Source organism: Coregonus clupeaformis, chromosome 26 (genome assembly GCF_020615455.1).
Source record: "Coregonus clupeaformis isolate EN_2021a chromosome 26, ASM2061545v1, whole genome shotgun sequence".
Lineage (NCBI taxonomy): Eukaryota > Metazoa > Chordata > Actinopteri > Salmoniformes > Salmonidae > Coregonus > Coregonus clupeaformis.
The window spans coordinates 28989967-29017721 of NC_059217.1; the positions used below are offsets into that span (position 1 = coordinate 28989967).

Below are 27755 nucleotides of genomic sequence, written 5' to 3' on the forward strand. Positions count from 1 at the left end.
CTCTGAAATCAAATGTCTACTGTTTGCAAATGATCTGGTGCTTCTGTCCCCAACAAAGGAGGGCCTACAGCAGCTCCTAAATCTTCTGCACAGATTCTGTTAGACTTGGGCCCTGACAGTGAATCTCAGTGTTCCAAAAAAGGTCCAGTTGCCAGGACAACAAATACAAATTATATCTAGACACCGTGGCCTTAGAGCACACAAATAACTATACCTACCTCGGCCTAAACATCAGCACCACAGGTACACTGCATGGCCACAAGTATGTGGACATGCCTTCAAATTAGTGGATTCGGCTATTTCAGCCACACCCGTTGCTGTCAGGTCGAGCACACAGCCATGCAATCTCCATAGACAAACATTGGCAGTAGAATGGCCTGTACTGAAGAGCTCAGTGACTTTCAATGTGGCACCGACATAGGATGCCACCTTTCCAACAAGTCCGTTCGTCAAATTTCTGCCCTGCTAGAGCTGCCCCGGTAAACTGTAAGTGTTGTTATTGTGAAGTGGAAACATCCCACACATTCCACAACAAAGCCCTCACCTACAGAGAGATTAACCTAGAGAAGAGTCCCCTCAGCCAGCTGGTTCTGGGGCTCTGTTTACAAACACACCCCACAGAGCCCCAGGACAGCAACACAATTAGACCCAACCAAATTATGAGGAAGTAAAAAGATAACTATTTGACACACTGGAAAGAATCAACCAAAAGAACTGAGGAAATTGGAATGCTATCTGGCCCTAAACAGAGAGTACAGAGTGGCAGAATACCTGACCACTGTGACTGACACAAAATTAAGAAAATCCTTGACTATGTACAGACTCAGTGAGCATAGCCTTGCTATTGAGAGAGGCCGCCATAGGCAGACCTGGCTCTCGAGAGAAGACAGGATATGTGCACACATGATATGTGCACACTGGAAACTGAGCTGCACTTCCTAATCTCCTGCCAAATGTATGACCATCTCAGAGACACATATTTCCCAGAGATCACACAGACCCACAAAGAATTTGAAAACAAATCAAACATTTTGTTTATTGTATATTTAACTTGCTTTGGCAATGTAAACACACATTTCCCATGCCAATAAAGCCAGTTGAATTGAATTGAATTGAGAGAGAGAGAGAGAGAGAAAGAGTGAGAGAGAGAGAAGAGAGAGAGAGAGAGAGAAAGAGAGAGAGAGAGAGAGAGAGAGAGAGAGAGAGAGAGAGAGAGAGAGAGAGAGAGAGAGAGAGAGAGAGAGAGAGAGAGAGAGAGAGAGAGAGAGAGAGAGAGAGAGAGAGAGAGAGAGAGAGAGAGAATGGGGTAACCGTACACTGCAATCAGCAATAGGCCTTCCTCTATTTGGGGCCAAAGAAGTATTTCAAAACATTTACTTTTTCTCCAGCACTAAGCTCTGTGAATGTAAATCTGTCTTTGAGGGGTAGAATTGAGAACCATTCTCATGTATGTTGAGTTTGTATCTTTATGACAGGGAAAAGTAAACCAACTACTCTCATTGATACACATACAGAGTGTATACAGAGCAGTGTCTCATCATAGCTAGCAGTTTCTCACATATTCTGTTGAGTATTGCACAATCATCGGAAATAACTATTTATCAGACTTTGCCAGAGTTAGAAAAAAATCACATTTACACTGTGACATAAACAGATTGTAAGAAAATGTTTTTATACCAAAAGAGGGGAAATGTGTACAATCAGCAGAACAAGCTTTCTTTGTACAACAAACCCCTAAAAAACAGAATACCACACTGACTATGTCAAGTAATTCAGTATTCCTCTCCTTGTTTGGTTTCCATTATGTGGGATTTATTTGGAATAGGTTCAGATAAGAAGTGGTATCTCCTCAAGGGAACGGTTGGTTGTGGGGGAGCGGTTCTGGACACCTCAGACTGCAGGTCCTAATTTATAACCGTTGCGTACATTTTACACTAAACATCTGCACAAAAATATTGAGATTTATAAACCTGCCGCACGCCATACATACACATTCACCATCATAAATCAGACCAGTCGTCAAACTGTGTGTGAACGAGCATTATAACTATGCCGAAAAACACCCACCATTCACCTTTTATGGTGACAATAACGCCCTTATTTGCTGTATACTTTGGAAGTATTGGAATTAGGCCAACACAGTATGGCTAAAGGAAATATCAATGGTGAACTTGATGAAATGTCTTTGGAGGTGTTGGCAGAATGTTTCCTTTTGCAGTGATATTTGCTTTATCTGACTGTTTCTGAAAGACAAAAACAATTGCAAATTGTTGTGGATCTGTAAACAGATCGTTTGAATTCAATAATGTTTTGCATTTACTTTTTCCCGAACCTATATATGCTGCAATGCCCGCAAATTCTGAAACATTGTCTACTTGGGATTTTTTTTTTACTACAGCAGGCCTACTGTGACACTCTGGCTCCGGGACTTTTGTATTTGAGCCAGGGTGTATTCGTTTTGTTGGGTTTGGTTTGGTTATGTTGGGTATTTGGGTGTGCTTGGTTTTGGTTGTTCTTGTTAGTCATATGACTCCCAATCGGAGGTAACGAGTGTCAGCTGTCGGCTCGTTATCTCTGATTGGGAGCCATATTTAAACTGTGTGTTTTCACCTTGTGTTTGTGGGTTTTTGTTCCATGTTCTGTCAGTTTAGCAGAGGACTTCACGAATCGTTCTTGTTTTGTTCCAGACTTTGAGTTAATAAAGTCATGTTCACTCAACGCGCTGCGCTTTGGTCCGCTTCCTTAGACGATCGTGACAGAAAAACCCACCAATCTAGGACCAAGCGGCGTGTCAAGCGGCAACAGGACCCACATACACAGGATTCATGGACGCCTATAAAGGATTCATGGACATGGGAGGAGATACTGGATGGAAAGGGTCCTTGGGCACAACCGGGAGAATATCGCCGTCCTCGTGAAGAGCTGGAGGCAGCTAAAGCCGAGAGGAGGCGATATGAGGAGGCAGCACGGAGGCAAGACTGGAAGCCCGAGAGTACTACCCAAACATTTATTGGGGGGGGGCTTAAAGGGAGTGTGGCGAAGTCAGGTAGGAGACCTGCGCCTACTCCCTGGACTTACCGTGGAGAGCGAGAGTACGGACAGACACTGTGTTACGCAGTAGAGCGCATGGTGTCTCCTGTACGCAGGCATAGCCCGGTTCGGTACATTCCAGCTCCACGTATCTGCCGGGTTAGAGTGAGCGTTGAGCCAGATGTCATGAAGCCGGCCCAACGCATCCGGCTACCAGTGCGTCTCCTCGGGCCGGCGTACATGGCACCAGCCTTACGCATGGTGTTCCCGGTTCGCCCACATAGGCCGGTGCGGGTTATTCCACCTCCCCGTACTGGTCGGGCGACGGGGAGCATCAACTCGGGTAAGGTTGGGCAGGCTCAGTGCTCAAGGGGCCAGTAAGCCTGCACGGTCCGGTATTTCCGGCGCCACCTCCCGCTCCAGCCCAGTACCACCAGTGCCTACACCATGCACCAAGCCTCCTGTGTGTTCCCCGAGTCCTGCGTCCTGTTGCTGCTCTCCGCACTAGGCCTTATGTGCGTCCCCAGGGTCCAGCATGCCCTGTTCCTTCTCCCGCACTAGGCTTTATGTGCGTTCCCAGGGTCCAGCATGCCCTGTTGCTTCTCCCCGCACTAGCCCTGAGATGCGTGTCCTCAGCCCGGTACCTCCAGTTCCGGCACCACGCACCAGGCCTACGGTGCGCCTCAGACGGCCAGAGTCTGCCGTCTGCCCAACGGGGTCTGAACTGCCCGTCTGCCCAAAGGCGCTTGAACTGGCCGTCTGGACTGAGCCTGCAAAGCCGCCCCGTCTGCCATGAGCCTTCAGAGCCGTCCGCCAGACCGAGCCGCTAGAGCCTTCCGCCAGACAGGATCAGCCAGAGCCTTCCGCCAGACAGGATCAGCCAGAGCCTTCCGCCAGCCATGAGCAGCCAGATCCGTCCGCCAGCCGCGAGCAGCCAGATCCGTCAGCCAGCCATGAGCAGCCAGATCCTTCAGCCAGCCATGAGCAGCCAGATCCGTCAGCCAGCCATGAGCAGCCAGATCCGTCGGCCAGCCATGAGCAGCCAGATCCGTCAGCCAGCCATGAGCAGCCAGATCCGTCAGCCAGCCATGAGCAGCCAGATCCTTCAGCCAGCCATGAGCCGTCCAGCCAGGATCCGCCAGAGCCGTCCAGCCAGGATCCGCCAGAGCCAGCCAGCCAGGATCCGCCATTGAGTCCGGTGCTGTCCCTTAGTCCGGTGCCGCCCCTTAATCCAGTGGGGTTTAGTTGGGGGGTGGTCATGTGGAGGAGGCTACGGAAGCGGATAGTGACTAAGGTGGGGTGGGGACCACGACCAGGGCCAGAACCGCCACCGTGGACAGACGCCCACCCAGACCCTCCCCTAGACTGTATGCTGGTGCGCCCGGAGTTCGCACCTTTAGGGGGGGGTACTGTGACACTCTGGCTCCGGGACTTTTGTATTTGAGCCAGGGTGTATTCGTTTTGTTGGGTTTGGTTTGGTTATGTTGGGTATTTGGGTGTGCTTGGTTTTGGTTGTTCTTGTTAGTCATATGACTCCCAATCGGAGGTAACGAGTGTCAGCTGTCGGCTCGTTATCTCTGATTGGGAGCCATATTTAAACTGTGTGTTTTCACCTTGTGTTTGTGGGTTTTTGTTCCATGTTCTGTCAGTTTAGCAGAGGACTTCACGAATCGTTCTTGTTTTGTTGTTTTGTTCCAGACTTTGAGTTAATAAAGTCATGTTCACTCAACGCGCTGCGCTTTGGTCCGCTTCCTTAGACGATCGTGACACCTACTTACAGTGGTAGCCTACACACTTCTAAATATAACAGTCTGTTCACCTGTTAAATTATACTGTATGTTATAAACTGCGCTCCCTTTCGGATGTATAGAGCAAAAACATAAAATTATAATAGCCTATCAAATAGGCCCAAGTAAATGAGAAGCACATGGTAATTTGTTGTATGGCTGCTTTGGGAATATGAACTCATCATGACCAGAAAAGGTGAGGAATTTATTCTGTAATGGTTATGATGGGTATATTCATTATGTATTATGTTTCCAGATTAAATATTGTCTACTTGAGAAATTTGGCATTAGAGTATTCAGATGTACAGTGGGGAAAAAAAGTATTTAGTCAGCCACCAATTGTGCAAGTTCTCCCACTTAAAAAGATGAGAGAGGCCTGTAATTTTCATCATAGGTACACGTCAACTATGACAGACAAATTGAGGGAAAAAAATCCAGAAAATCACATTGTAGGATTTTTAATGAATTTATTTGCAAATTATGGTGGAAAATAAGTATTTGGTCAATAACAAAAGTTTCTCAATACTTTGTTATATACCCTTTGTTGGCAATGACACAGGTCAAAAGTTTTCTGTAAGTCTTCACAAGGTTTTCACACACTGTTGCTGGTATTTTGGCCCATTCCTCCATGCAGATCTCCTCTAGAGCAGTGATGTTTTGGGGCTGTCGCTAGGCAACACAGACTTTCAACTCCCTCCAAAGATTTTCTATGGGGTTGAGATCTGGAGACTGGCTAGGCCACTCCAGGACCTTGAAATGCTTCTTACGAAGCCACTCCTTCGTTGCCCGGGCGGTGTGTTTGGGATCATTGTCATGCTGAAAGACCCAGCCACGTTTCATCTTCAATGCCCTTGCTGATGGAAGGAGGTTTTCACTCAAAATCTCACGATACATGGCCCCATTCATTCTTTCCTTTACCGGATCAGTCGTCCTGGTCCCTTTTCAGAAAAACAACCCCAAAGCATGATGTTTCCACCCCCCATGCTTCACAGTAGGTATGGTGTTCTTTGGATGCAACTCAGCATTCTTTGTCCTCCAAACACGACTGAGTTGAGTTTTTACCAAAAGTTATATTTTGGTTTCATCTGACCATATTACATTCTCCCAATCCTCTTCTGGATCATCCAAATGCACTCTAGCAAACTTCAGACGGGCCTGGACATGTACTGGCTTAAGCAGGGGGACACGTCTGGCACTGCAGGATTTGAGTCCCTGGCAGCATAGTGTGTTACTGATGGTAGGCTTTGTTACTTTGGTCCCAGCTCTCTGCAGATCATTCACTGGTCCCCCCGTGTCGTTCTGGGATTTTTGCTCACCGTTCTTGTGATCATTTTGACCCCACGGGGTGAGATCTTGCGTGGAGCCCCAAATCGAGGGAGATTATCAGTGGTCTTGTATGTCTTCCATTTCCTAATAATTGCTCCCACAGTTGATTTCTTCAAACCAAGCTGCTTACCTATTGCAGATGCAGTCTTCCCAGCCTGGTGCAGGTCTACAATTTTGTTTCTGGTGTCCTTTGACAGCTCTTTGGTCTTGGCCATAGTGGAGTTTGGAGTGTGACTGTTTGAGGTTGTGGACAGGTGTCTTTTATACTGATAACAAGTTCAAACAGGTGCCATTAATACAGGTAACGAGTGGTGGACAGAGGAGCCTCTTAAAGAATAAGTTACAGGTCTGTGAGAGCCAGAAATCTTGCTTGTTTGTAGGTGACCAAATACTTATTTTCCACCATAATTTGCAAATAAATTCATTAAAAATCCTACAATGTGATTTTCTGGATGTTTTTTTCTCAATTAGTCTGTCATAGTTGACGTGTACCTATGATGAAAATTACAGGCCTCTCTCAATTTTTTAAGTGGGAGAACTTGCACAATTGGTGGCTGACTAAATACTTTTTTTCCCCACTGTAGACTGGCTTACAAACGTCAATGGAAAAGGTGAATGGTCTGGTCTACTGTTAAACTGCTCTTCGGATCAGATCGCACAGAGCAAAATACTTGAAATAGCTTATCTATTTACTACTGTGAAGTGGGTCCAATTAAATGAGAGATGGGACGAATGGTGGCCTATCCTAACTCGTTGCAGGCCTGTAGGCTACTTCACGAGTATGAAACCATCACAGTCAGAAAAGGTGAGGAATTTATTCTGCAATGATCATGGAAATGAAATAAATAATAGGAAATTATGCCTATTTCTACTTATTTTAGAACGCAAAGATAAAATCAATAAATTCTCACTAATGGCAAATTATTGCATCTTGTTTTTATATTTAGATACCAGTTTTTTTGTTATGAATAAGAGTGTCATCTTTATTCATGCACAAGGCTACTAGGCTACTGTTGCCTTCTTTCAATGAAATAGTCCAACCACTACAAACTGTGCGAACGCATGGTCTACAGTTTGCGGGAGGATAAGCACATTCTCACGTCATGTTCAGTTTTTATAAATGCCAACTTTTGCGTGAAAACTGGTGCATGCATGTTTTGGGGCATATTTTATGCGTAAGCAAGGTTTATAAATGAGCACCCAGAAGCCTACAGGCCTGTACGGGGGATAAGACAGAGATGGAGAGGTAGTGAGACAGACCTACTGGAGGGGTAGTGAGACAGATCTCCTGGCGGGGTAGTGAGACAGATCTCCTGGAGGGGTAGTGAGACAGATCTCCTGGAGGGGTAGTGAGACAGATCTGGAGGGGTAGTGAGAAAGTTCTCCTGGAGGGGTATGGAGACAGATGGCGTGCGGCCACTGTGTCTTGGACAGCCCAGTGTCGTCACAGTCACACACAGCTGTCCATTTGTCCTCTGATCTGAACCCCACTCGGAGGGTAGTCTGAAGATAAACAAACCCTACTGGGCTGCTATAGTCCACACTATCTGCTATAGCACTATCACCTAGGAACACCAGAAGAAACTCTATAGGAAAATACAGAGCCAACTGGCCCAATGATAGAGTCAGTCTGAATAGGCAGTCTGATAGAGTTCATCAGAACCATAGTTATGATGTTGTTGTTGTGTGTGTGTGTGTGTATGTGTGTGTGTGTGCGTGTGTGTGTGTGTGTGCGTGCGTGTGTGTGCCTGCTGCCTGCGTGACTGACTACACTTAATGGAGGGCTTCAGAGCCAGGGGACCGCACGCCAACCATCCAGCCAGCGCCCAGTACACGAACACACGCACGCACACGCACGAACACACACACACACTCTTCCTGACCACATCTGGGAGCTGTAAATCTCTCAACGCCACTGCTGCTCTCCTCTCCCCTCTTTCTCCTCCCCTCCCCTTCTCTTCTCCCCCACTTCTCCTCTCCTCCACTTCTCCTCTCCTCCCCTTCTCCTGTCTCTGTTACTGAGAATGTTGTTGCTGTTCAGCTGGCTACTTGCAAATGTATTTTTGTATTTTAAAGTACAAAATATATGTATTTTAATTAAATACAATACTTTGCAAAAATATATTTTATTTTATTTTGATACATTGGTCTTTACAGTATTTTGTAATTGTAATTTATGCCCGTGTGTGTGTGTGTGTGTGTGTGTGTGTGTGCATGTGTAATGGTGTAAAGTACTTAAGTAAAAATACTTTAAAGTACTACTTAAGTCATTTTGGGGGGTATCTGCACTTTACTACACTAAACAAAAATATAAACGCAACATGTAAAGTGCTGGTCCCATGTTTCATGAGCTGGAGAAAATAAATCCCAGAAATGTCTAACAGTTTGTGCACAAATTTGTTTACATCCCTATTAATGAGCATTTCTCATTTGCCAAGATAATCCATCCACCTGACAGGTGTGGCATATCAAGAAGCTGATTAAAAAGCATGATCATTATACAGGTGCACCTTGTGCTGGGGACAATAAAAGGCCACTTATATAGTCTGAGGAGTATTTCTGTCTGTAATAAAGCCCTTTTGTGGGGAAAAACTCATTCTGATTTGCTGGTCCTGGTTCCCCATTGGCTGGGCCTGGCTCCCCATTGGCTGGGCCTGGATGCCAATTGGGTGGGCCTCCTTTTCAGTTCCGTTCTAATTTGTTTAAAAACTGTTTCACTGTGAATCAAGAAATGTTCAATTGGCATGCGGCATCAGGTTTTCCATATAAGTGAAAACAAAGCAGCTGTTATGGGAGTGCCCACGTCCCAAACCTGTTAGAGCCTCTGGCTCAGCCTTACCCCTGTAGACCAGAGATACAGTACCAGTCAAAAGTTTGGACACACCTACTCATTCAAGGGTTTTTCTTTATTTTTACTATTTTCTACATTGTAGAATAATAGTGAAGACATCAAAACTATGAAATAACACATATAGAATCATGTAGTATCCAAAAAAGTGTTAAACAAATCAAAATATATTTTATTTTTGAGATTCTTCAAATAGCCACCCTTTGCCTTGAAGACAGCTTTGCACACTCTTGGCATTCTCTCAACCAGCTTCATGAGGAATGCGTTTCCAACAGTCTTGAAGGAGTTCCCACATATGCTGAACACTGCTTTTCCTTCTCTCTGCGGTCCAACTCATCCCAAACATCTCAATTGGGATTGTGGAGGCCAGGTCATCTGATGCAGCACTCCATCACTCTCCTTCTTGGTAAAATAGCCATTTCACAGCCTGGAGGTGTGTTGGGTCATTGTCCTGTTGAAAAACAAATGATAGTGCCACTAAGCCCAAACCAGATGGGATGGCGTATCGCTGCAGAATGCTGTGGTAGCAATGCTGGTTAAGTGTGCCTTGAATTCTAAATAAATCACAGACAGTGTCACCAGCAAAGCACCCCCACACCATAACACCTCCTCCTCCATGATTTACGGTGGGAAATACAGATGCAGAGATCATCCGTTCACCCACACCGCGTCTCACAAAGACACAGCGGTTGGAATCAGAAGTCTCCAATTTGGACTCCAGACCAAAGGACACATTTCCACCAGTCTAATGTCCATTGCTCGTGTTTCTTAGCCCAAGCAAGTCTCTTCTTATTATTGGTGTCATTTAGTAGTGGTTTCTTTGCAGCAATTCGACCATGAAGGCCTGCTTCACACAGTCTCCTCTGAACAGTTGATGGTGAGATGTGTCTGTGACTTAAACTCTGTGAAGCATTTATTCAGGCTGCAATTTCTGAGCCTGGTATCTCTAATGAACTTATCCTCTGCAGCAGAGGTAACTCTGGGTCTTCCATTCCTGTGGCGGTCCTCATGAGAGCCAGTTTCAACATAGCGCTTGATGGTTTTTGCGACTGCACTTGAAGAAACTTTCAAAGTTCTTGACATTTTCCGTATTGACTGACCTTCGTGTCTTAAAGTAATGATGGACTGTCGTTACTCTTTGCTTATTTGAGCTGTTCTTGCCATAATATGGACTTGGTCTTTTACCAAATAGGGCTATCTTCTGTATACCCCCCTACCTTGTCACAACACAACTGATTGGCTCAAACGCATTCCACAAATTAACTTTTAATAAGGCACACCTGTTAATTGAAATGCAGTCCAGGTGACTACCTCATGAAGCTGGTTGAGAGAATGCCAAGAATGTGCAAAGCTGTCATCAAGGCAAAGGGTGGCTATTTGAAGAATCTCAAATATAAAATATATTTTGATTTGTTTAACACTTTTTTGGTTACTACATGATTCCATATGTGTTATTTCATAGTTTTGATGTATTCACTATTATTCTACAATGTAAAAAATAGTAAAAATAAAGAAAAACCTTTGACTGAGTAGTTGTGTCCAAACTTTTGACTGGTAGTGTATGTGCATGTGTTCCATGACACAACCACACTAGCAGTTGATAGTTGGTGATACAATTATTATATCACTGATTATAGTTATCTTAACATCTGCTCCTCAACACCACATATACTCTCAGTAATAAAACATATCATGTCATAAATGCTCGAATCGATTCACCTCCCACACTGTGAACACACTGAATTAATTGACAACAAGTAGCAGATTAGAAGGCTTTTACTATAATAACACAAAAACACTATGACCCACAAATGGTGAGTGGCCATTTTCACTGTCGATTTAGAAAAATCCTATCTTGTTCAAATCTAAATGAAAACGTTTGGGGGTTACTACTGTGTGTGTTGACCTACAACACAGTGCAGTGATGTTACAGCAAGTAGGCCAAACCCTTTCTGTCATATCAAAGGATATCACACACAAAAACATCATTCATTTCTAAACACTACCAAAACACAAGCCTAGGCAGTGAACTCAACTCCCGGGCAGAGGTTATGCGTGGCCCACTACTACAGTGTAACACCATACGCTGGAACATGAACAGTACTGTAACTACAGAACTGCTGTTCCAATAAAACATACAGTCACTGGCATACATCAGATACGTTTTTGCAGCTTCAAACGAAAGTGAACATAGCTACACAGTGGTTGAACTGAGTACAGTTCACCCACTGTGAGATTAATAAACTGAGTACAGTTCAACCACTATGAGATTAATAAACTGAGTACAGTTCAACCACTACGAGATGAATAAACTGAGTACAGTTCACTCACTATGAGATGAATAAACTGAGAACAGTTCAACCACTATGAGATGAATAAACTGAGTACAGTTCAACCACTATGAGATGAATAAACTGAGTACAGTTCACCCACTATGAGATGAATAAAAAGAGAACAGTTCAACCACTATGAGATGAATAAACTGAGTACTTAGATGTTCAAGTACTGTACAAGAGTGTAAAGGAATAGCGCCATCTACTGTTGGGAGGGAGAAATGATCATTTGAGCTTTGGACACATCTTCACACATCCCTCATATGCCCTTATAAAAGACCCAATACACACTCTACTATTCACATGATGATCTCATAGGATGCCCTTCATATGTGTAGTGTTCAGGGCCAGCAAACGGCCATATACAACAGTGTAGTGTTCAAGGCCAGCAAACAGCCATATACAACAGTGTAGTGTTCAAGGCCAGCAAACAGCCATATACAACAGTGTAGTGTTCAAGGCCAGCAAACAGCCATATACAACAGTGTAGTGTTCAAGGCCAGCAAACAGCCATACAACAGTGTAGTGTTCAAGGCCAGCAAACAGCCATATACAACAGTATTGTGTTCAAGGCCAGTAAATAGCCATACACAACAGCACATAAGGGAATGCTACATAATGTAGATTATGGCCGAATTGTGGATACAGTAATGGAGATAATAATATTGCCAGGGGAATCCAAAACTGCATGACACTCTTATAAACTTCATTGAATCATTTTTCCAGGGATGGAACTATCAGATTTGTGATGCTCCATACCATTTGGATAGTTGTTTGTCAGATTATATAAGATGTCACACTTCAGTCGCTCCATTTAGATGCTGATGGAGTATATCATTAGAGTATAGGGTGGTGGTGGGGTAGTGGGTTATAGTAATAGTCTAAAACCCAGCAAGCAGTACAGTACCTTCTTGAATTCAAGTGGTGAGTTGAGACTGAGTCCTGGACCTTTGCAATGAACGGGCTGGTCAACAAACTGCAAGAAAGAAGCATTTGTGTTCCTTTTACAAAATCTCTGGGCTGGGGGTTTGTCAGGAGAGTAGGAGGAGGATGGAGGGAGGAGAAGAAAGAGATTGAATCAGAGGAGGAATGCAGAATGAGAATGGTGTTAGAGGTGATATTGGATTAGCTGGGCTGGGGAAGAGGTCAAGGGGAGAGCAGAGAATGCCTACTGTGTGGTGTGTGTAAACACAGAGAAACACTCTCTCACACACATTCACCAGCACGAATGCACGCGCACACACACACACATGCATACATGCGCGCACACACACGCTCCTCTTAACACTCGAGTCCATCGCATGTCTGTGCTCCCCCTTCCCCAAAAATGTAATTACATATAAATACATCGAATTCAATTTGTGTAAATGGATTATGCACAACATTTCACTCTACAAACTCTGCCACAGATGGCTAGTAACAGTGTTAAGAAATGAAACGGCTCAAGACAAATTACATAATTGAAAGTAAATAGAAGTTGCAGACTAATGCCACACCTGTGGCTAATTTGAAGGATGTCAAGGAAAAAATACAACAGATGTGTTTTTAAGAAACTCCTCAGTCAGCATAAATAAGTAAACCACTCTGGTGTACAGCAAATAATTGACAAAAATCTTTCACGATTCGTTTGTTTGCAATCTCATCATAACTATGACAGAACAAATGTGAGAATGGGAACAAAATAAATGGGAACAGCAACTAGATTCAGCCACGGGCCGATTTTTGTCGGAGCGAATGGTCGGGGGCCGGAAGATTATTGTAATAATTTGTACACTGCACTTGACCACAACTAAGCCCAAAAATAGATTCTATTTTAAAATATTGAGACATGATAGCATATGCTTCTTTTTTTATTTGTGAGAATACCTGGGAACAGATTTCCTAAATTAAACTAATTTTTAGCTGAATTCTTGGTGATTTAGCAGTATTTTTTGACCCCCAAAAATAAAACATCCAAGTCCCACCCAGTACAGACCACTATGGGCATGTAACAACTAGCCAACCAGTCACCTTATAAACATGTCCCAAACAAACTGGGCTGTTTTCTCCAACTCAAGGATAATCCCTTATTTACTGCTGTAACAACCTGGGTTTCAAGCACTCAATAGGGCCATTTAACCCTCTAGTGAGTTGAACAGAGCAGCTTTACATTGACAGGGAGGGCTCTTTGGCCTAATAAAAGGCTTTATGCCCTATGGAGTAGGGATGGACCTCTGTAAGGGGCAGGGAGGCGTCTATGGTACACTCATACCCATATGCGGGTTGAAAATCGCAGATTTGGACACTGATAAGCGCATAAATTGGAACGCAGTGGCTGCACAGTAACACGCTATACAGTGGCTTGCGAAAGTATTCACCCCCCTTGGCATTCCTATTTTGTTGCCTTACAACCTTTGTATCATTTGATTTACATAACATGCCTACCACTTTGAAGATGCAAAATATTTTTTATTTAGAAAAAAACAAGAAATAATACAAATAAACTGAAAACTTGAGTGTGCATAACTATTCACCCCCCAAAGTCAATACTTTGTAGAGCCACCTTTTGCAGCAATTACAGCTGCAAGTCTCTTGGGGTATGTCTCTATAAGCTTGGCACATCTAGCCACTGGGATTTTCGCCCATTCTTCAAGGCAAAACTGCTCAAGCTCCTTCAAGTTGGATGGGATCCGCTGGTGTACAGCAATCTTTAAGTCATACCACAGATGCTCAATTGGATTGAGGTCTGGGCTTTGACTAGGCCATTCCAAGACATTTAAATGTTTCCCCTTAAACCACTCGAGTGTTGCTTTATCAGTATGCTTAGGGTTATTGTCCTGCTGGAAGGTGAACCTCCGTCCCAGTCTCAAATCTCTGGAAGACTGAAACAGGTTTCCCTCAAGAATTTCCCTGTGTTTAGCGCCATCCAACATCCAACAGTTTCCCAGTCCCTGCCGTTGAAAAACATCCCCACAGCATGATGCTGCCACCACCATCCTTCATGGTGTTCTCGGGGTGATGAGAGGTGTTGGATTTGCGCCAGACATTGCATTTTTCCTTGATGGCCAAAAAGCTCAATTTTAGTCTCATCTGACCAGAGTACTTTCTTTCTTCCTTTTTTTTTTTGTTTTAGGTGGTAGATCAGCTTTAATATTGCAGATAGATTGTAACTTCCATCAATGTAATTGTCTGCATCACTTCCAATCCCCCATATGTTTTTTTCCCTCGCAAATATATATATGCATATATATATACATATACAGTGAGGGAAAAAAGTATTTCATCCCCTGCTGATTTTATACGTTTGCCCATTGACAAAAACATGATCAGTCTATAATTTTAATGGTAGGTTTATTTGAACAGTGAGAGATAGAATAACAACAACAACATCCAGAAAGACGCATGTCAAATATGTTATAAATTGATTTGCATTTTAATGAGGGAAATAAGTATGTGTCCCCCTCTCAATCAGAATGATTGATTGCTTCTGTGGACAGGTGTCTTTTATACAGGTAACGAGCTGAGATTAGGAGCACACTCTTAAAGGGAGTGCTCCTAATCTCAGCTTGTTACCTGTCTAAAAGACACCTGTCCACAGAAGCAATCAATCAATCAGATTCCAAACTCTCCACCATGGCCAAGACCAAAGAGCTCTCCAAGGATGTCAGGGACAAGATTGTAGACCTACACAAGGCTGGAATGGGCTACAAGACCATCGCCAAGCAGCTTGGTGAGAAGGTGACAACAGTTGGTGCGATTAATCGCAAATGGAAGAAACACAAAATAACTGTCAATCTCCCTCGGCCTGGGGCTCCATGCAAGATCTCACCTCGTGGAGTTGCAATGATCATGAGAACAGTGAGGAATCAGCCCAGAACTACACAGGAGGATCTTGTCAATGATCTGGGACTATAGTCACCAAGAAAACAATTGGTAACACACTACGCCGTGAAGGACTGAAATCCTGCAGCGCCCGCAAGGTCCCCCTGCTCAAGAAAGCATATATACATGCCCATCTGAAGTTTGCCAATGAACATCTGAATGATTCAGAGGAGAACTGGGTGAAAGTGTTGTGGTCAGATGAGACCCAAATCGAGCTCTTTGGCATCAACTCAACTTGACGTGTTTGGAGGAGGAGGAATGCTGCCTATGACCCCAAGAACACCATCCCCACCGTCAAACATGGAGGTGGAAACATTATGTTTGGGGGTGTTTTTCTGCTAAGGGGACAGGACAACTTCACCGCATCAAAGGGACGATGGACGGGCCATGTACCGTCAAATCTTGGGTGAGAACCTCCTTCCCTCAGCCAGGGCATTGAAAATGGGTCGTGGATGGGTATTCCAGCATGACAATGACCCAAAACACACGGCCAAGGTAACAAAGGAGTGACTCAAGAAGAAGCACATTAAGGTCCTGGAGTGGCCTAGCCAGTCTCCAGACATTAATCCCATAGAAAATCTGTGGAGGGAGCTGAAGGTTCAAGTTGCCAAACGTCAGCCTCGAAACCTTAATGACTTGGAGAAGATCTGCAAAGAGGAGTGGGACAAATTCCCTCCTGAGATGTGTGCAAACCTGGTGGCCAACTACAAGAAACGTCTGACCTCTGTGATTGCCAACAAGGGTTTTGCCACCAAGTACTAAGTCATGTTTTGCAGAGGGGTCAAATACTTATTTCCCTCATTAAAATGCAAATCAATTTATAACATTTTATACATGCGTTTTTCTGGATTTTTTTGTTGTTATTCTGTCTCTCACTGTTCAAATAAACCTACCATTAAAATTATAGACTGATAATTTCTTTGTCAATGGGCAAACGTACAAAATCAGCAGGGGATCAAATAATTTTTTCCCTCACTGTATATACATAAATACATACATATATATATATATATATACGTACATACATACATATATATATATATATATATATACATACAGTGGGGAGAATAAGTATTTGATACACTGCCGATTTTGCAGGTTTTCCTACTTACAAAGCATGTAAAGTCTGTCATTTTTATCATAGGTACACTTCAACTGTGAGAGACGGAATCTAAAACAAAAATCCAGAAAATCACATTGTATGATTTTTAAGTAATTAATTTGCATTTTATTGCATAACATAAGTATTTGATACATCAGAAAAGCAGAACTTAATATTTGGTACAAAAACCTTTGTTTGCAATTACAGAGATCATACGTTTCCTGTAGGTCTTGACCAGGTTTGCACACACTGCAGCAGGGATTTTGGCCCACTCCTCTATACAGACCTTCTCCAGATCCTTCAGGTTTCGGGGCTGTCGCTGGGCAATACGGACTTTCAGCTCCCTCCAAAGATTTTCTATTGGGTTCAGGTCTGGAGACTGGCTAGGCCACTCCAGGACCTTGGGATGCTTCTTACGGAGCCACTCCTTAGTTGCCCTGGCTGTGTGTTTCGGGTCGTTGTCATGCTGGAAGACCCAGCCACGACCCATCTTCAATGTTCTTACTGAGGGAAGGAGGTTGTTGGCCAAGATCTCGCGATACATGGCCCCATCCATTCTCCCCTCAATACGGTGCAGTCGTCCTGTCCCTTTTGCAGAAAAGCATCCCCAAAGAATGATGTTTCCACCTCCATGCTTCACGGTTGGGATGGTGTTCTTGGGGTTGACCTCATCCTTCTTCTTCCTCCAAACACGGCGAGTGGAGTTTAGACCAAAAAGCTATATTTTTGTCTCATCAGACCACATGACCTTCTCCCATTCCTCCTCTGGATCATCCAGATGGTCATTGACAAACTTCAGACGGGCCTGGACATGCGCTGGCTTGAGCAGGGGGACCTTGCGTGCGCTGCAGGATTTTATTCCATGACGGCGTCGTGTGTTACTAATGGTTTTCTTTGAGACTGTGGTCCCAGCTCTCTTCAGGTCATTGACCAGGTCCTGCCTGTCACGGTCGTCTAGGAGCGAAGGAGACCAAGGCGCAGCGTGTCCAAGAAACATGACTTTATTGACTTAAAGTATCTAACTACAAAACAAAAGACGACTCATGAAGTCCACGGTTACACTGACCGAAACGGAACAAAAACCCACAAACACAAGGTGAAAACACACAGTATAAATATGGCTCCCAATCAGAGATAACGAGCCGACAGCTGACACTCGTTACCTCCGATTGGGAGTCATATGACTAACAAGAACAACCAAAACCAAGCACACCCAAATACCTAACATAACCAAACCAAACCCAACAAAACGAATACACCCTGGCTCAAATACAAAGTCCCGGAGCCAGAGTGTGACATAACCCCCCCCTTAAGGTGCGAACTCCGGGCGCACCAGCATAAAGTCTAGGGGAGGGTCTGGGAGGGCGTCTGTCCACGGTGGCGGCTCTGGCACAGGTCGTGGTCCCCACCCCACCATAGTCACTACCTGCTTACGTAGCCTCCTCCCAATGACCACCCTCCAATTTAACCCCACTGGATTAAGGGGCAGCACCGGACTAAGAGGCAGCACCGGACTAAGGGGCAGCACCGGACTAAGGGGCAGCACCAGGATAAGGGGCAGCACCAGGATAAGGGGCAGCACCGGACTAAGGGGCAGCACCGGACTGAATGGCGGATCCTGGCTGGCTGGCTCTGGCGGATCCTGGCTGGCTGGCGGATCCTGGCTGGACAGCTCTGGCGGATCCTGGCTGGACGGCTCATGGCTGGCTGACGGATCTGGCTGCTCATGGCTGGCTGACGGATCTGGCTGCTCATGGCTGGCTGACGAATCTGGCTGCTCATGGCTGGCTGACGGATCTGGCTGCTCGTGGCTGGCTGACGGATCTGGCTGCTCATGGCTGGCTGACGGATCTGGCTGCTCATGGCTGGCTGACGGATCTGGCTGCTCATGGCTGGCGGAAGGCTCTGGCTGATCCTGTCTGGCGGAAGGCTCTGGCTGATCCTGTCTGGCGGAAGGCTCTGGCTGATCCTGTCTGGCGGAAGGCTCTGGCTGATCCTGTCTGAGCGGAAGGCTCTGGCTGATCCTGTCTGGCGGAAGGCTCTGGCTGCTCCTGTCTGGCGGAAGGCTTCGGCTGCTCCTGTCTGGCGGAAGGCTCTAGCGGCTCCTGTCTGGCGGAAGGCTCCTAGCGGCTCCGGTCTAGCGGACGGCTCTGAAGGCTCATGGCAGACGGGGCGGCTTTGCAGGCTCAGTACAGACGGGCGGCTTATGCAGCGCTTGGCAGACGGGCAGTTCAGGCGCCGTTGGGCAGACGGGCAGTTCAGGCGCCCGTTGGGCAGACGGGCAGTTCAGGCGCCCGTTGGGCAGACGGCAGACTCTGGCCGGCTGAGACGCACTGGTGGCCGGATGCGTGGTGCCGGAACTGGAGGTACCGGGCTGAGGACACGCATCTCAGGGCTAGTGCGGGGAGCAGGAACAGGACGCACAGGACTCTGGGGACACACAGGAGGCTTGGTGCGTGGTGTAGGCACTGGTGGTACTGGGCTGGAGCGGGGAGGTGGCGCCGGAAATACCGGACCGTGCAGGCTTACTGGCTCCCTTGAGCACTGAGCCTGCCCAACCTTACCTGGTTGTATGCTCCCCGTCGCCCGACCAGTACGGGAGGTGGAATAACCCGCACCGGGCTATGTAGGCGAACCGGGGACACCATGCGTAAGGCTGGTGCCATGTAAGCCGGCCCGAGGAGACGCACTGGTGGCCGGATGCGTGGGGCCGGCTTCATGACATCCGGCTCAACGCTCAATCTAGCCCGGCCCGATACGTGGAGCTGGAATGTACCGAACCGGGCTATGCACGCGTACAGGAGACACCATGCGCTCTACTGCGTAACACGGTGTCTGCCCGTACTCTCGCTCTCCACGGTAAGTACAGGGAGTAGGCGCAGGTCTCCTACCTGACTTCGCCACACTCCCTTTAAGCCCCCCAAGAAATTTTTGGGTAGTACTCTCGGGCTTCCAGTCTTGCCTCCGTGCTGCCTCCTCATATCGCCTCCTCTCGGCTTTAGCTGCCTCCAGCTCTTCACGAGGACGGCGATATTCTCCCGGTTGTGCCCAAGGACCCTTTCCATCCAGTATCTCCTCCCATGTCCATGAATCCTTTATAGGCGTCCATGAATCCTGTGTATGTGGGTCCTGTTGCCGCTTGACACGCCGCTTGGTCCTAGATTGGTGGGTTTTTCTGTCACGGTCGTCTAGGAGCGAAGGAGACCAAGGCGCAGCGTGTCCAAGAAACATGACTTTATTGACTTAAAGTATCTAACTACAAAACAAAAGACGACTCATGAAGTCCACGGTTACACTGACCGAAACGGAACAAAAACCCACAAACACAAGGTGAAAACACACAGTATAAATATGGCTCCCAATCAGAGATAACGAGCCGACAGCTGACACTCGTTACCTCCGATTGGGAGTCATATGACTAACAAGAACAACCAAAACCAAGCACACCCAAATACCTAACATAACCAAACCAAACCCAACAAAACGAATACACCCTGGCTCAAATACAAAGTCCCGGAGCCAGAGTGTGACACTGCCGTGTAGTTCTGGGCTGATCCCTCACCTTCCTCATGATCATTGATGCCCCACGAGGTGAGATCTTGCATGGAGCCCCAGACCAAGGGTGATTGACCGCCATCTTGAACTTCTTCCATTTTCTAATAATTGCGCCAACAGTTGTTGCCTTCTAACCAAGCTGCTTGCCTATTGTCCTGTAGCCCATCAAAGCCTTGTGCAGGTCTACAATTTTATCCCTGATGTCCTTACACAGCTCTCTGGTCTTGGCCATTGTGGAGAGGTTGGAGTCTGTTTGATTGAGTGTTTGGACAGGTGTCTTTTACACAGGTAACGAGTTCAAACAGGTGCAGTTAATATAGGTAATCAGTGGAGAACAGGAGGGCTTCTTAAAGAAAAACTAACAGGTCTGTGAGAGCCGTAATTCTTACTGGTTGGTAGGTGATCAAATACTTATGTCATGCAATAAAATGCAAATTAATTACTTAAAAATCATACAATGTAATTTTCTGGATTTTTGTTTTAGATTCCGTCTCTCACAGTTGAAGTGTACCTATGATAAAAATTACAGACCTCTACATGCTTTGTAAGTAGGAAAACCTGCAAAATCGGCAGTGTATCAAATACTTGTTCTCCCCACTGTAGTTAAATAAAGTTCACCTGTGTGCAATCTAATTATGTGACTTCTGAAGGCACCAGATCTTATTTAGGGGCTTCATAGCCAAGGGGGTGAATACATACGCACACACCACTTTTCTGTTATTTATTTTTTAGAGTTTTTTGAAACAAGTAATTTTTTTCATTTCACTTCACCAATTTGGACTATTTTGTGTATGTCCATTACATGAAATCCAAATAAAAATACATTTAAATTACAGGTTGTAATGCAACAAAATAGGAATAACGCCAAGGGGGATGAATACTTTTGCAAGGCACTGTACATGACATCAGAGCTCAGGGTCTCCACTTCACATCTCTGTATGGGTTTTGACTGACAGCCGTTCTGAACTTGAGCACCGCGCGCGACAAGAATTTGTCCCCATCCCTCCTGGTAATTGGGCAACTTTTTAAAATGTTATGTTGTCTGAGTGAGGAAAATGCTGTAAATTACAAGGACTCAATGTATTTTGAAAGATGAGACGTTGAGGATTATAATAAATACCACTTTGATGTCATACAAGCAAGCCAAACAACACCCTTGAGTACAAATGTGCACTTCACATTTCCATATCATAAAACTCATATAATATACAGTGTCAACTTTATGATCACTATGTTTGATGTACAAGATGACATGGCGTTATACCATGGGTTTTTCTGAACAGAATGAGCTGTTGTCTGTTGTATTGTGAAGAAAATTCGCTGCAGCACATGCACCTGAATGCACTCATGACTCCATCCTATGCGCACCAAAATTACGATCTGCTTCTCTGAATTGCCTAGTGAAAGCCTAACACTGTAAGATCCTATTTTATAATTTAGCTAGTCATGGTGGCAATAGTACAAGCTTTCAAATTATGCCCACCTGACCCAGACTGCAATTTATAATGGACCGATTTTGTGTAAACAACAACAGTAATTCTTTAAGGTCAGGATGCAGGGTAACTACAGTGTTTGCTCTAGTTCCTCAATGGCACAGCTAGGAGAGCTAAAAAAAAGCACCTTATAGTTGAAGACTCTTCTTGAGTCATAAAAGTGCATTAAAATTACTACTTTGGAACTGTGCATACTTTGAAGAGGTTTGTGGCCACTTAGAGACACCAGTTAGTCCTCTCACTCAAACCCTTGTCATTTTTTTGTCTTATGTTGCACCTACCACACATTTTTCAAGAATATTTTTATCATGTTACTGAATGTATTCAGAATATTTCCAGATTTCATTATCAACAAATGCAGCGATATGTACAGTAAATGTAAACTACACATATAATCAACAGTGTAATGTTTGGATTCAGTCTTGTGTCAGGTGAACTGTTTTGTCCTCACCTTTAGTCTAATAATTTCCCCATAATCTCCTAACTGTTCCCTTTTAATTGGTACCATAGTTATGCATATGCTTTCCATATTTCTTCTGTAAGAAACATTTCAATTTAGCCCTATCCATATAGGCCAATTCCCACAAGTGTAAGGGGTTAATAAGTTAATAAGGACAAGCGCATGGGTACAATACAATGGCTGTATGGATGATAAATGTGAGGTAGATGTTCTATAGTGTAGTGAGTGACGTGGTAGTTAGGTACTTACTGCGATGCGTCTGTCACCACGGGTAAAGGTGTGTCTTCGCTGACATAGTCCATGTCATCACTCAAGCTGTTGGCCCGGGAGATGTCTACGGAAGGCCCGTCTAGTTTTTTCTTAACTGTACGAGACAATGCAAGAGTCTTGGTGATATATTCAAGGATTCAGTTCAATGCAACTTCCAATTTTTTAAGTGAGAAGAAAATACCCTCTTAGAAAAAAAAGGAGCTATCTAGAACCTGAAAGGGTTCTTCGGCTGTCCCCAAAGGAGAACCCTTTGAAGAACCCTTTTTGGTTCTAGGTAGAACCCTTTTGGGTTCCATGTAGAACCTCAGGGGTTCTACATGGAACCCACAAGGGTTCTACCTAGAACCAAAAAGGGTTCTACTTGGAACCAAAAAGGGTTCTCCTATGGGGACAACCGAAGAACCCTTTTGGAACCCTTTTTTCTAAGAGTGTAGGCTTATTTATTGAAAAGTAAAGAGAAAGTACAGGATAGCTAGTAGAGAAGGTTAAGGGTCTACCTGGAGAGGCAGGACAGCTCAGATTGAAAGAGGACCACGAGTGCTGAACGCCTGCAGTCAACAACAACAAGAAAGAAAGAAAGAAAGAAAGAAAGAAAGAAAGAAAGAAAGAAAGAAAGAAAGAAAGAAAGAAAGAAAGAAAGAAAGAAAGAAAGAAAGAAAGAAAGAAAGAAAGAAAGAAATAAATAAAGAAAGAAAGAAAGAAAGAAAGAAAGAAAGAAAGAAAGAAAGAAAGAAAGAAAGAAAGAAAGAAAGAAAGAAAGAAAGAAAGAAAGAAAGAAAGAAAGAAAGAAAGAAAGAAAGAAAGACAGGGAGTGTGAAAGACAAGTGGAATAAACACAAGATGTGCTGACTAGTCAATCAAGTATACAGTCTGCCATTGTATTGTATCATCACACTAAGATTAGGTTGTTTTTGGTCTGTGAACATGATGATTGGTAAAATAACTTCCAAACCTCTACAGCGGGTTTGGTTAGTGCAACTAAAAACCATTGCAAAGTAAAGGTTTGTAAGGACCTAGTCCAACAGTCCAACAGCCGGCAAAGCCTGCCATCTTATCCTCCAATGGAGACCATTCTTTAGAAGTGCCTTATTGTCCTTTTGTCTATGGTACTTCGTTTTTTTGAGTATGCATACATGTGTATAGATCATGTAATGTATTATAGATCACACCTGTACCATGTTTGACTATGATAGTTTTTTAGTGTCTCAAAACTCAATTTGAGTGGTCCACAATGTGCTTTAAAAATAATATGTAATGTGTATTATTGTATCATTGTGGAGTGACACAAACTTTTCTAATCTAGTTTCAGGAACTGGGTGACCACTCCAACCAAAGCAAAGGCAACTCAACCCTCTGGACCTTTAAAAAAGAAAGTGAGAGGGGGAGAGAGGGAGAGAGAGAGTTAAATTCAGGGGGCTCTGTGCAGCTCCTCCACCTCTCTCTCATTCAGGGGGACCGGGGACGTGAGCGGAATTATCTGGCCTGTCAGAGCAAACACACTGGGTTAGAAGCCCCAGAGAATTAAAACAAGCAGGGGCCAGAGAGAGAGAGAGACTGGGAGGGAGTCGGAAAGAGGGAGACAGAGAGAATGAGAGACAGAGAGAGCAGGAGACTGGCTGGAGAGAGAGAGACCCATTGAGAAGGGAGATTCTCACAGATGACGGCCGGGCCAGAGGTGGAGCGATAAGCCGGACGTTGACTAAATCAAACAATGCCGAGTTTATTTCTGACCACTGGAGCTCCACAATGGCCTCTTATCACCCCGACCTCCCTCCCAGTCCCCCCGGTCCCCCGGTCCCCCGGCCCCTGTCCCCTGTCCCAGCCCTCACCCCAACTGGTGTTGGCAGGACAGCCAGAAAAGAAAACACCCGGACTGGGCTGGTCGATAGGAGAGGAGGGAGTCCAGCGCCTGCCTGCGTCAGTCTCTCTGCTGGCTTCCAGTTTGCTCCGGTTGGTGACAAAGCACCAGTCTAATTAAAATACTGTCTGGGCAGTGGTAAAAACCGAATGACTAATGATTAACACAGAGGATCTCTTAAAAGGACAAAGGATTCAGTCGTTAACTGCGTGAGTTGGAGCTGGAGTGCGTCAATAAGACTGGAGACCATGGAGTGATGTCAACTAGGAGATATTACACTTGTGACACGTGTTAGAGAGATAGTGTTAGTGCAGTGGGAGGAGCTATAGGAGGACAGGCTCATTGTAATGGCTGGAATGGAATCAATGGAACAGTATCAAACACATCAAACATACGGAAACCACGTTTGACTACGTTCCATGAATTCCATTCCAGCCATTACAATGAGCCCGTCCTCCTATCGCTCCTCCCACCAGCCTCCTTTGGTGCAGAGAGGTGGAGGGCTCACCTGTTTGTCTGAACATCCGGATGATGCCTGAGGAGGAAAATAACTTTTCAAAATGTTGTCCTCAAAAACCCTGCCTTAATATGACATACTGTATATAGAGAAATCAATCTACACAACCAATGGCGTGGGATATGGACTTTTGAGGTCTGAAAACATATGATAAACTTAGATTTTAGCATCATATATGACATTCATTATGAATGTAAGAGAGTGCAAATGCCATTGCTGTTCTATAAACACTTTTCATCAGCAACACAGTTAACACTTTGTTTCCGCAGGATAAGAATCCATTTAAACAATCCATAAATCCTCCTGAGAACCAAGGAAAATATTGTTTTTCCTAATCATATTTTTTGTGATTCAATAACTGTTTAGGGTTTAAAAAAGCATCCTACAATTTCCACATTTTAATTTTAATTTTAATTTTTTATTTTACAGCATGTCCACTGTAGTGGACAACAGGATCATTTGAGTACGAAAAGAGACACATTTGGTAGATACAAATTTTTACAGAGTTCTTACAGATTACAGAGTTTTTATGAACTAAGAAAACATACATTTTGGGCTGTAGATTGATTATTATCCAAGAATACAGACATTTTGATTATACAATACACATTAATCATTCTTGAATCCTTTTCCTTACATTTCGCAAGGATAGCTTTACTATTAAAGCTTAACACTTTGTTATGTCCATATCCTTTGATTGGTCCCCTTGAATCCTTTCAGTGTTATTTGAACAATGAACATATAACTAATGTGTAACAGATTTATTTTGGATTTTTTCCTTCTGTCAAACTGAATCCAATCTAGCTTTTTCCTTCACTCTTCATTTTGTTTCATTCTTTCATCTTGCATTTGGTACATCTCATGTACGTCTTGCTCTTGCAGCCCTTATTTCTGCATCTTTCTGCATGCTTGGTATCCATCATCTCAGGCATGTGCATGGCTCCTAGTCTGCGCACAGATGGCTCTGGTTGTGGGATCCTCATTTTAGATGGTGGCTCATACTCATCCTCACTCTCTTCACAGCTGTTTTCCAGTTCCGGACTCTCCAACAGCTCCTCAGCTAGGAGTAGTTTGAAGTCCAGGTACTGATGTGTGTTCTTGGATGGTCTGTGCAGAGCTTTGCTGTCAGACTGGTATTGTATCCAGGAGTTGGTGATGGCAACATCAAAGAAGTGACTGATCACGCGCGATGTCCACTTCTTGGTCCTGCTTGACATACGATAGAAGCTAAGCATGCGATCACAAAGATCTACGCCACCCATGTTATCATTATACTGCTTAATTACTGCTGGTCTTTTAACCTGGACCAGGTGCTTTTCTTTCTGGGACCATCTGGTACAGATGTCTTCTGGGTCTTTCCCATGTACAGTGGATGCCATGAGCACTGGTTTGTTGTCGAACCATTTTGTGATGGCCAGCTCAGGACTCTTTCTGGCCACTGACACTGATGTTCCTCTCCCCTCTTTTTTTCAACTGTTTGTCTACTGGCAGCTGGCACAGCTTTGGGACACGGTTCTTCATTATAGTTCCAGTTGCAGGAAGGCCCTTTGCCAGCAATGCATCCAATAGATCTATGGTTGTGAAGTACCTGTCAAAGAATATGTGGCTTCCTGTTGGAACAGATTCAACCATGCGTAGAACTGCTGCAGCTCCAACTCCTAACCTTTGGACTGTAAAGGTATTCTTCCCTTGGTAGACTTCAAAATCAAGCATCAGACCATTTGGGGATGCAAGGACAAAGACCTTTAGGCCAGTAGGGTTTGGCTTGCCGGGAACATATTGCCTGACTGGAAAACGGCCTGTGAATGGGATGATTTGCTCATCAATGCAGACCCTTTCTGGCTTTGCAAGGCTGAGACAGCCTTGGCGCACACGATCGAGTATTGGCCTGACTTTCCAAAGAATATCTGCCTTCTTTGTTTCCTCTGTTACAGCCAGGTCATTGACAATCTTGAGGGAATTTCTTATCCTGAAGAATCTATCCCTAGTCATTTTGCTACTTATGACTGGCACTTTAGTTTTGTTGGCCCAAAACATTTTAATTCTGGGATAGCCAAGGCAGGCCATGTGGACTGAAATGCCCAAGAAGATTTTTATTTCTTATGGCGTGGTGTTCATGCACACTCCTTTGATTTGCAGCTCTCTTTGATTTGTGTATGTTGCCAAATCTTCAAAGACCTTGTTGTCAATGTACTGTGAAAAGTATTCAATTGGACTCCAGTCTGCACGTGTTGTAGGGTCATCTTGACACACAGGAAGCCCAGGTAACACAGGTGCAAATCTGATATGAAGGAAAAAAGAATAATAAATGATAAGTAATAACAGTTTAAATACTCAATGCAGCTGAATTTAAAATTGTGGAACTGCATCAAACATACATGTTACTCCTGGCCCACAGAGGGCGACGAGTTTCCTGTTCATCCCTGTCTGTATCTGTGTCTGTGTCTGCATCTGTCCCTTCAACTGAGCCTTCTGCATTGTCTTCCTCTTCTTCGTCACCATTTTGTATCACTGGTTGAAACTTATCCTCATCTCTCTCATCATCTGACAACTCCAAATCTGAATCTCCCTCGACTATTCGGTAAATAATTCTTTCTGCTTCAGTTCTGTTTCCTACTACAATGTGGAGTCATTATTTACATGAAGATAGTCCTGATGTCCACTATAATTGACATTCATAAAATGGCAAATCTTTAAAAAGATACATAATTTAGTTGCTATCAGAACTAAATATATGATTCCTAACACCTTCATGAACAAGAAAATATATGATTATCATAGTAACAAAACCATAGACAAACAATATTTGACTTACCTCTCATCTTTCCATAAAATGTGCTTGTTCCTATGCCGTCCATTTTGAAAGGAAAGATAGAGGCGGTTCCCGGCCTCCCAGCGAATCAAATGACATATCACTGAAAAGCCCAGGATGTCCTCTGTACAGTACATCAGGAATTAAGAGACTTGCACAAAAGATTCCAAGAAGAGGGATGAAACTCAAATGCCCACTACAGTGGACATAAGTCAATGGGCTGGGTCTCAGGAGGATAATCTGCAAAGATAGTTGAATCTGCAGATGTCTGTTTTTCTGCACTGTTAGCAGTAGAAAGCACACCATGCTGTCTGGACTCTAAACATGATCATTAGTGACAACATGCTGTTGAGAGTATGGTGAGTATGGCTACTTACATGTCTTTATGACATCAACAGACAGCCTTTCAAAAGCCTTGGCTCCACTAACTAGCCTCAACATCCAAAATACATGCAACTTGACAAATATGCATTTTCCCCCCTCTAAAGTTCAAAGGCAGTAAG

At 44.4% G+C, this 27755-nt stretch overlaps 1 protein-coding gene across 1 annotated transcript in view; it reads right to left on the reverse strand.

Moving 5' to 3' along the window:
• Window positions 1-27755, reverse strand: part of LOC121540606 (potassium voltage-gated channel subfamily KQT member 1-like) — a 327632-nt gene that overhangs the window by 238226 nt on the left and 61651 nt on the right. Inside the window, exons 12-15 of the mRNA XM_041849609.1 lie at window positions 24432-24458; window positions 22563-22613; window positions 22045-22159; window positions 12232-12300 (exon numbers count right to left, since the gene is read on the reverse strand). Coding sequence (XP_041705543.1) covers window positions 12232-12300; window positions 22045-22159; window positions 22563-22613; window positions 24432-24458 — 262 coding nt within the window. The remainder of the gene's footprint in view (window positions 1-12231; window positions 12301-22044; window positions 22160-22562; window positions 22614-24431; window positions 24459-27755) is intronic.